At 47.9% G+C, this 9,907-nt stretch overlaps 1 protein-coding gene across 4 annotated transcripts; it reads right to left on the reverse strand.

Moving 5' to 3' along the window:
- Nucleotides 1-352: 352 nt before the first annotated feature.
- Nucleotides 353-3,032, reverse strand: cebpa (CCAAT enhancer binding protein alpha). Of its 4 annotated transcripts, none has more exons than XM_072379850.1 (2): nucleotides 900-3,032; nucleotides 353-783 (listed from the first exon to the last, which is right to left on the reverse strand). In XM_072379850.1, exon 1 carries the CDS (start codon nucleotides 2,774-2,776, stop codon nucleotides 1,886-1,888), a length of 891 nt encoding a protein of 296 aa, XP_072235951.1. In that variant the 5' UTR covers nucleotides 2,777-3,032; the 3' UTR covers nucleotides 353-783; nucleotides 900-1,885. The 4 variants fall into 4 exon arrangements, with proteins under 4 accessions (XP_072235951.1, XP_072235950.1, XP_072235949.1 ...); XM_072379849.1 differs by having other exon boundaries at nucleotides 353-833; nucleotides 892-3,032; XM_072379848.1 differs by having other exon boundaries at nucleotides 867-3,032.
- Nucleotides 3,033-9,907: the final 6,875 nt, after the last annotated feature.

Genomic DNA, 9,907 nt, shown 5'->3' on the forward strand with positions numbered 1-9,907 from the left:
AAAACTCTGGGATCAAATGTCCTCCAACACCCAGATATCATGGGAAAGAATGAGCTCTAAATAAACTCTAAATAAACTCTAAATAAACTTTAAATAAGCTCTAAATAAACTCTAAATAAACTCTAAATAAGTTCTAAATAAACTCTAAATAAACTCTAAATAAGTTCTAAATAAACTCTAAATAAGTTCTAAATAAACTCTAAATAAACTCTAAATGCTGTACAGAAAGAGTCTGACTTGATATTTTTATCTCAAAGGTAAAATTCTGTGAATAAAACTTTGAGTCTTCATGCTGATGAGAGGTTTTCTGCTTTAATAAAGGAGAGAAAAAAATCCAGAACCACCAACAGAATCTGATAAAACAAAGTTCTTTTATTACAATACTTCAGATTTTTTGGTATTTCATATATATATTTATTCATATATATATTTATATATAGGCTTATTTTACAATTGAGTCATGAAGTTTGGAACAAACGACAACAAAGTGCTTCCTTCTTCCTCGCTGACACAAAATGTTTCTCTGCAGAGGTCAAAGGTCATCTGGGAGGATCAGAAGGCACCGTGTGGCAATGATTCAACAGAAGAGAGGAGGAAGAGCCACGTTGCATAGAAACTCTGTTCACATTTAGTTAGTCTGACATGAAAACGCGTCTGTGGGAGAGAGGCGTGTTTCTGTGTCCGGATCAGTACCCATCATGTGTCAGAGAGCATGCTGTGCTTCGGCTAAGAGTGCATTCAGAAAACAGAGCGCCGCCCCGTAAGGGCCGGCAGCCCGCGGACCTGCGGGGGCCGGCAGCCCGCGGACCCGCGGCGGCCGGCAGCCCGCGGACCTGCGGACCTTCAGGGGCCAGAAGCCCGCGGACCCGCAGGGGCCAGAAGCCCGCGGACCTGCGGACCTGCAGGGGCCAGAAGCCCGCCGGCTGAAAGTCCGCCGGCTGCAGCCTCCACAGGTTCAATCCCAGTCTGCTCTTACGTTTTTCTGTCACTTTGGCATTTAATGAGCCAGCAGAGGAACTCACATCTCTTGTTTCTGGCAGCTTTCAGGGAACAAAGAGAAAAAGCCGCCAGTTTTCAAAACATTTCACATGAATCTTTGACCTCTGAGCTGTGGGTCTTCGCTGTGTCAGTGAACTAAAACACGTCAAACATTTTATTCAAAGTTACATCGTTTTTAAAAAGGTTTTCTGAGTTTGTACCACGTGGTGATGATCAGAACCAGCAGCTGCACCTGCTCACGAGGAGGAAAGAAAGAGCACGAGTCCGTGCATCGGCGTACATGAGAGCAGCGTGCACGTACAGAGCTGTAGTTCATGGAGACGGTTACTGGTAGAAAATGAACCAAAATAATGAAAACAACAGGCTGGCGTGCGCGTGCCCTACCTTAGCTGCACTGTGTGAGCTGCTGCACACGAGAAAAAGGCACAAAAACAACCAGTCCTCTGTTGTGTGGATCTGCAGAATCAGCTTATCGGCTTTTACACAAACGTTTCAAAAGGCACATGAACACTGCAAAAAGTTCTGACTGAACGCGTCACTGCGTCTCCTGCGCGTGAACCAAAGTGTTCTGGGTTCAGTCACTGATGACAGGATGAATTCACCTGCGTCCAGTCAGAAGTAACATGTTTTCTGTCCAGTTCCTGCAGCTGAAGGAGAGAAAAAATCCTGAAACACCCAAACCCAGAGCGGCTGGAGTTCGGTTCGGTTCTGCGCTTTGGTTGGTGTGTTCACAGGTTCGGGCGGCTGCTGCAGATGTTTTCAGCTGCTTGGAGAGAACGCGGAGACTGGTCCGTTCAGCCAGCAGTTTTGGCTGCCGCTGTCTCCTCTCAGCTCAGAGTAAATCCAGCAGTCCCCCCCAGTCCGCTTCCAGTCCGGGTCAGAACTCTCAGCTGCCCATGGGTTTGAAGGATCCGTCCGGAAGCTGTCTGAAGATGCCCCGTAACGTGTCCAGCTCCCGGGTCAGGTGCTCCACCCTCCGCCTCAGCCTCTCGTTGTCGGTGCTGAGCTCCACCACTTTCTGCTGCGTCTCCATGTTGCGCATCTTGGCCTTGTCCCGGCTCTTGCGCACGGCCACGTTGTTGCGCTCGCGCCTCAGCCGGTACTCTGGGCTGTTCTTGTCGACGTGTTTCTTGGGTTTCCCGCAGCCCCGCTGCTCCAGCAGCTTCAGGCCGCCCTGCTGCGGATGCTGGTGGTGGTGTTGGTGCGGGCTGGGCACCGGGGTCGGCGGGGGGGTCGGGTGGCCCGGCTGGAGGTGCATGGTGGTCTGCGCGCAGTGAGCAATCTGGTACTGCAGGTGCGGCATCTGCGGCGGCGGCTGCTGCTGCTGCTGCTGGGAGTACTGCTGGGAATGCGCGTGCGGGTGGTGGTAGGTGGGGGGCATGCCCGGGTTCAGGTCCTCGTCGTCCCGGGGCTCCTGTTTGATGGCCACTGGTCGGATGCGCGGCGGGTTGTGCTCGTAGAGCGGCTCCAGCTTGGACTCCATGTAGTTGGACATGTAGTGCTGCTGGGGCCCCGGGCCGCACGGCATCGAGTCGTACTCCCCGTTCATGATCTTGAGTTTGTCTTGCCGGGAGCTGTGGTGGAACAGGTCCGCCAGGAAGTCGTCGTTGAAAGCCGCCGGATCGATGTAGGCGCTCAGGTCGATGGAGGTCTCGTTATCACCGATCTCACCACCGAGTTCTGTCGGATCTCTGTAGCCGGAGGGGGGCTGCTGGCCGTGGCTAAGGCTGCTCATCGGGGGTCGGGGAGCGACCTCGTACAAGTTAGAGAGCTCCATGGAGAATCTAAACCCGGGCAAGCATGGCGAGGGGCTCCGGGAATCCAGTTTGCAGAGGGTGAGCTGGGCTTATGGAGCTGCGGACATGCGCTGATCGGAACCTGAAGCTCGGCACGGGCACACTTTTATAAGAGTTCCTGCGCAGAGTGAAGCGGCTTCAAGCTGCAGGCTGCCGGGCTGATTCCTGCTGCTCAGTAACCTCTGAGCTGTCAAACTGCGGCTATATAGCAGGAGGCAGTGGGCGGGCACTCTCACACACACACACGCACACACATACATGCGCGCGCGCGCATACACACACACACAGTGCTGAATCAACCCACTGTCACTGCACTGAAAATGCTTTCAGGAGTCTGACTTTAAGCTGCTCCTCTCCGCGCGCTCTCTTTAACTCACTTTAAACTTTAAAATGAATTCATTTGGCAGGAAACCTGAGAGCCGACAGGACAGACAACAGTTAAACAAACGCAGGAAATCCATCCGCGAGGCTCAGAACACTGAAGTTATGTCCAAAGCGTTCAGTTCTCGGACTGTTTTAATGTCATTTCCTTTAATCTCCAGGCAAAGCGCAGCCTCTGAGTCTGATCTGGTGTCCTGAGGGAGCAGCGCCGATCAAAGTCACAACTGATACGACTTCTAAAAGTCATGAATCTCCTCTGGACTCATGATCCAGGCTGCATTAGTGAGATAGAAGCGACTCTGATGAGCCAGACTGTCTGTTCTAGTCTCTGCAGGAGAGAACTTCTGCTGAAGTTTGAATGGAGCTCAAATAAAGCGTAAAATGTGACTTTGTGAACAGAACCATGAACTGTGATGCTACAGATAGTATTTAACTGAGCGTAATATTCCAGGGACCAGCCGTGTGATTTGGTCAGATAAACAGGCTGCAGCTCCCGCTCAGGGCGGCTGCTGCAGAGCTCCGGGACGCGGAGGGAAGAGGCGGCCTGCAGCGCCCTCTGTCGCCGGGAAATCAAAGCGGACGCGCGGCTGGATGTGATCAAACTGAGAGGTTCTCTTTTACTGGTTATATTATTTTACTTATTTATGTCTGGAAAGACAATCCCTGCATGTTGAAGCCTCTCCTCTGTCTGTTTCTGTCCTCTTTCAACCCGAAAAGGATTTAAAAAGCGCAGCGAGAAGCAGCAACAGGAGGACTGAAGCTGCTGTTTTTTAAAGAGGTTCACTGAGGACGTTTCAGCGGAATCCTTCAGGGCCTTCGAAGGCTCTCACAGAATTATTGAGCATCATTTGGGGAGTTTTGTGGACTCTAAAGTTTTAAACTCTGATGGATTCTCATCCAACTGGAGCAGGAGCGCTGCTGTCACTGTGGAGCAGTGGGGGCGGTTCTGAAAAGGCTCCAGGGGCTATAAGAGGCTCCAGGAGTCCAAAGTTAGTCCATTTTATGGATGATAGATAAACATCAAAGCTCTTAAAACGTTGTGAGGTTCCAAAAGGAGATGTAAACATTGATTGAACAACGAGGGGGTCCTAACAGTTCTAGTTTTAGGGGTCATGAGAGAGGATCCGGTAGTCTTACAGGAGGGTCCAAAAAGTGTTAAATGTCCGTTTATTAACATACTGGGTCATAAAAAAAAGTCCCACCTCTTCCAAGGATGAACTCCATGATCTTTGAGGAGGTTCAAGTGGTCCTTGAGGAGATATGTTTGGGTCATTGAAGAATATTGGAGACCAAGGAAGAGGTTTTAGTGATCTAAGAAAGGTCAAAGAGTCAGTCAGGATGAGCCGTGGATCCTTGAGGAGGTTTTAGGGGAACTTAAGTGGGTCATTAAGACACTTCTGCATCAACAGGAAGCATCAAATGTGTCCTTAGAGGTTTCCAAGGGTACTGAAAGATGTTTAAGATTCATAGCAAAGTCCTTAATTCCCCTTTTGCACCAAATCAGTTCCAGGGCTGGTTCAGGGCCAGAGCTTAGTGTGGAACCAGGTTTTCTGTTTCCACTGACAAAGAACCGGCTCTGGGCCAGAACAAACGGGTCCAGGGTAGCACCAGCTCTTTGCTGGGCGAGAGGAAAGAACTGCTTACGTCAGCGGGTGGGGGTGGGGGGGTAGATGTGAGCGGCGACTTAAAAATCACCAGAAGCCAAATATGTTTGTGAATTTGTGACGATTCCAGCCATAACACCTGCTAACGTTAGCTCATAACAAAGGCCAACATCATCTCACATTCAGCGTAAGTTAGAGTCAAAACGTTATTAAGTTATTAGTCCTAGAACAGAACCGCCGTCCACTCAAAAGCTGTCGACCAACACAAACATATTGGATCTGCTGTTTTCTGATCCCAATGAATCCCATAAAGCCAGAAGCAGCAGCTGTACAGACGCAAAGTCATCCATTATTGTTGTTGTTGTTTCTTCTTCTTCTTCTCTGTGTTGTTGTTGTTGCTTCTTCTTCTTCTTCTCCGTGTTGTTGTTGTTGTTGCTTCTTCTTCTTCTTCTCCGTGTTGTTGTTGTTGTTGCTTCTTCTTCTTCTTCTCCGTGTTGTTGTTGTTGTTGCTTCTTCTTCTTCTTCTCCGTGTTGTTGTTGTTGTTGTTGCTTCTTCTTCTTCTTCTCCGTGTTGTTGTTGCTTCTTCTCCGTGTTGTTGTTGTTGTTGTTGCTGCTTCTTCTTCTTCTCCGTGTTGTTGTTATTGTTGCTTCTTCTTCTTCTTCTCCGTGTTGTTGTTGTTGTTGTTGCTTCGATGTTTGTGCCAAGGTGTCTGCAAACACAGTGACGTAATGACGTGGTTCCCCTTAGCACCCCGAGCCATGGAAAGGCAAACTGGTTCTCAGCTGGTTCCCTAGTTGTGAACCGGCACCAAACCTGCCCTGGAACTGATTTGGTGGAAAAGGGGCATGAGGTCCAAAAGTTATTGGAGGAGTTCCATGTCTCTGAGGAGGTTAACGTAGAAGATAGAAGTCTTTGCCCAGGGTCAGGAGTCTGTGAGGAGGGACACTGCTATCTGTCGATGTTCATCTGTTTGAAGACACATCCTGAGTGAAACAGCTGATCATTTCCTCCTGTGAGCTGCATCGTCTCCTGTCAGAGTTTCATACAACAAACCATCAAACTGTGAGAGAGAGAAGCCACAGAGCAGATAGGATTCTGATAGATCTTACAGTTTATTCTTCTTTATCTCTTCCTCAAAATCATTCTACAGTTTAAACGTGTCTGAATCTTCACAACAGAAGGAGAAGGACTAATTTAAGAAACCAAAGTGCTGCACAATAAAACCATAAAAAACAGGTTTAGAAGGTCATTCACTTTAATTTAAACACATTTTAACATGTTACTGTTACTACTGTCCATATAATCTAGGCTCATGTTTGTTTCAGCAGTTTGTAACTTCCTGCTTTTAGAATGGATCCAAATGTCTGTTGTTAGGTTTTGTGAGTTTCTCTGGGAGGTTTTATCTTGTTCTGTTGAGTTTGGATCATTAGGGCTCCAGCTGTGAAACAGCGGAGGCCCGATTTTATCTGAAGGAGTTATTCTTATTATTCTATGTGCGTTGGACACGATTTACGGTGCTTTGGCGCGAGTGTCAGGCCTCTACAGTGAAGTTGCTTCAAAGGGACTCTGTAGCGCCCCCTACTGATTCACTAATACACGTGTCATCGGGGTTAGTTTTGCGTAGCTGTACGGAATTCGCTGCACGCCTTCGTCATGCCCAGGCGCACAAAACAGCCTTCGGACTTCATGGCGCCGGGTCCACAGGAAGTCGGCCATTTTGAATTGAACGTGTAAATTAGTGCCGTTTTGCCTTTTTTCCACGCCTCGCATCTGATGGAGCTCCTCCTACAGATTTAATGCTACCGGCTTCAAACTGGGTCAGGTTACTGTTCATTCATGGGGGATTAAGAGTCAGGAGAATCTTTTCCAAAGTCTGAAGGCTGTGGCCGTGGCAGACCCTCAAACTTTGACGACTCGCTACTGCTCGCCACAAAGTCCCTCATAACTTTTGCATACGTTGTTCGATCTTCACCAAACTTCATAGTTTTGCCGCTGCTCTGACTGCCTACACATACGCATAGTGACACTCACCTATAGCGCCACCTGCTGGTGGCGGGAAACGGCCCTCTGTTTCCACACCTCGCATATGATCGAACTCCTCACTCCTTCAAACTTGGTCAGGGGGATTAAAAGTCCAGGCGGCTAAGATCGTGGCGTTTGTGGGTTGAAAGCCATATCATCAGGTGATGAAACACGTCCACGCTGACGGCCTCGTACATACGTAAAGAGTGGAGTGTGTGGCTCACAGCCTGCTCCACACTTGACGGACAGGTTTGTGCTGCGCGTCGTCTGGCGTCCAACGCCGACGTGCTCAGGCCCGACCATCCCTGCTTTCAGCTTTAATTTTCTTTGTTTCTTTGTTTTTTTCTTTTTTATTCAGAGTTCTGTCTTTAGATCCAGTTTGTTTCCATCTTAATTAATGAGTCTTTATGTTTCAGTTTCCAGTTCTTGGCTCAGTTTAGTTTTCTTCTCATTCTACCTGGACTCCCTCGGTCGCCTTATTAATGTTACTTCCTGCTTAATTTTGGCATCACTTCCTGTCTCTGTTCTCACCAGGTTTCTGTTACCATAGCTACGTCGGAGCCGTGGACGTAGCTTCGTTAAAGCATTAACTACAACTTAGTGATTTATTCCTTAGAATGAGGAGGTCTCAGTGGCTTTGTGAATTACTTTGAAGGAAAAACTCCTTCCTAAAATGTTTTAACGTGAGTTCGGAGCACTCCTAGCGGTAAGATAAAAAGCTTTGTGAATACAGCCACAGAGCTCCAAAGTACGGGAAAGGGCTCAACTTGGCAGAAAAAGAAGAAAAAGCAGATGAAAACAACAACAAAGACGAAGGTCTGGCACTGAACAAAGGAAAGCTGAGAGAAGAAAATGACAAACACAAGGCTGTAAAGTAAAATGCAACAGAATACCCAGAAAGAACAATCCTGAAATAAAAGGTGAAGCTAAGCCACAGAAATCCACCAGACAAGGTCACAACAAAAACAAGAAACAGCACAAATCCCAGAGAGCATGACACCATCTGAGGCTGTCGCTACAGATAAATGTTCAGATTCACCGTAACCGTAAACATTTTGCTGTTACGGGTCACTTTTTCTCAATGTGGGTCCAAAGTAAACGTAAGAAAAACAGCGTCCAGCTGGTAAAATCCCAGAATTTTCCTTTAAGGCTTCCAGTTGATATCTGAGACTGTTCAGTGGATCTTGAGAGTCATTAAAGATAAAACAAACAGAAAAGCAGCGCTTATGGATCCAGAGGCTTCCAGTTTACTTTGGGACAACAAATTTAAGAAAAACTGTGGATTTCAGTCACAGTTTTATGTTGAGTGAAGATGAACCAGTTCTTTTCTATTTGTTTAATTCTTTTTTATTTATGGCCAGGATGAAAGTCAGCTGTTCTAAGTCCGAGGCCATGGTTCTGGAAAAGGTGGATTGCCCTCGGAAGGAAGCCGGAAGGAGAAGCTTTCAGGTTCCTGCTGAACCCTCACCTGTGCTCAGATCTGGGTTCTGACCCAAAGAATGAGGTCATGGATACAAGCGGCTGATATTAGTTTCCTTCAGAGGGGGCCTGGCCTCAGAATTAGAGATAGGGGGAGGAGCTCCATCATCTGGGGGAGGAGCTCCACCATCCGGGGGAGGAGCTCCATCATCCGGGGGGGAGGAGCTCCATCATCCAGGGGGAGGAGCTCCACCATCCGGGGGAGGAGCTCCATCATCCGGGGGGGAGGAGCTCCATCATCCAGGGGGAGGAGCTCCACCATCTGGGGGAGGAGCTCCATCATCTGGGGGAGGGGCTACATCATCCAGGGGGAGGAGCTCCACCATCTGGGGTAGGAGCTCCACCATCTGGGGGAGGAGCTCCATCATCTGGGGGAGGAGCTCCATCATCCGGGGGAGGAGCTCCTGGGAGGAGGCCCCGGGTCAGAACCAGAACCCACTGGAGGGATTATAGTGGGCTCATCTGTGAGCTCACAGCAAGCAGCAGGCACACGGTGAGCTCATCCACCAGGTATGACCACACAGTCACTGCATGACTTTCTCCTGCTTTAAAAAGCAGAAACACTGACGAAGTTGTGCATAAATTTAACTCAACAATCATGAGGAGTGGCACCGTAAAAACACTCATCATTACCTTTACGTTTGGAGGGAAACATACTGATGGTGTCATGAAGGTTAAAGGCTGAACTTTGACACTTCCTGAGTGTAAATGTGTGAACTCCTCCCCTGTCCAGCTGGAACTGTTGACCAAACTATGACAAATCTACAATAAGAACACAGTTAATACATGGACTAGCCAAGATGTTTGGGTTCAACTCTAAAGGAAAGCCAAGGAGGAGAGGTGGGTCTCCAGCAAAGAAAGTTCTGATATTGACCAAGTCGTCACAAAAGGATGAATAACTATCTCAAAATCCAGCAATGAAGATACAGTTTGACTGTAGTCAGCTAAGCTGATGAGCCTCTCAAACCTAAAAAACCTAACACTGTCAGGAATAGAAGCCATGTTCTGGCAGAGGGACGAACAGTAAAACCTACAGAGTGTAAACAGAGTGATCAAGATGACCAAAAACCACCATCTCAGTCTTAGAAAGTTAAGATCCTCATCATTTAAAACCAAGCTCAGTTAAATCTGTGGTTTATTTAACACCCCTCAGCATGTTAAATGGATTGAGTTGGAGGGGATGAGGAGGCACAGGAGAGGCCTTGTGTCTCTGGTGGTCCTCAGCTTTGGTTTGTGTTGTTTTTTATACCTTTGTGGTCATTTTCTGTCACACAGTCAGGGCCTGCTCAGAAATGCTTCCACAGTAAAAAATGATAATAATAACACTACATTTATAGCACAGCTGTGTGTGTATTTTGTACTTCCTGTCTGATGTAACAGCTCACCTGTTCAACATAACAGGGAGATTTTCAGGGTGCTTCCCTGAACTAAAGCCACAGGTCCATATGATATTTTTGACGGGGGGCAGCTCAGATGTAAGATGCAGAGTCTCAGAGTGGCTGAATTGTGTCATTCACAGATGAAGGCATACATGTTTGTACCCATCTGACCAACCTCACTTTACATAAACAAAACCAACAGAAAGGCCGCGTCTGATTGGTCCAATGACACGTAGATCACTCAG

The sequence above is a fragment of the Leuresthes tenuis genome, unplaced genomic scaffold, assembly GCF_036924035.1.
Source record: "Leuresthes tenuis unplaced genomic scaffold, fLeuTen1.0.hap1 SCAF_2, whole genome shotgun sequence".
Classification (NCBI taxonomy): domain Eukaryota; kingdom Metazoa; phylum Chordata; class Actinopteri; order Atheriniformes; family Atherinopsidae; genus Leuresthes; species Leuresthes tenuis.

Coding starts and splice junctions, on each gene's coding strand:
- cebpa (XM_072379850.1), bottom strand. CDS start 2,776: ATGGAGCTCTCTAACTTGTACGAGGTCGCTCCCCGACCCCCGATGAGC.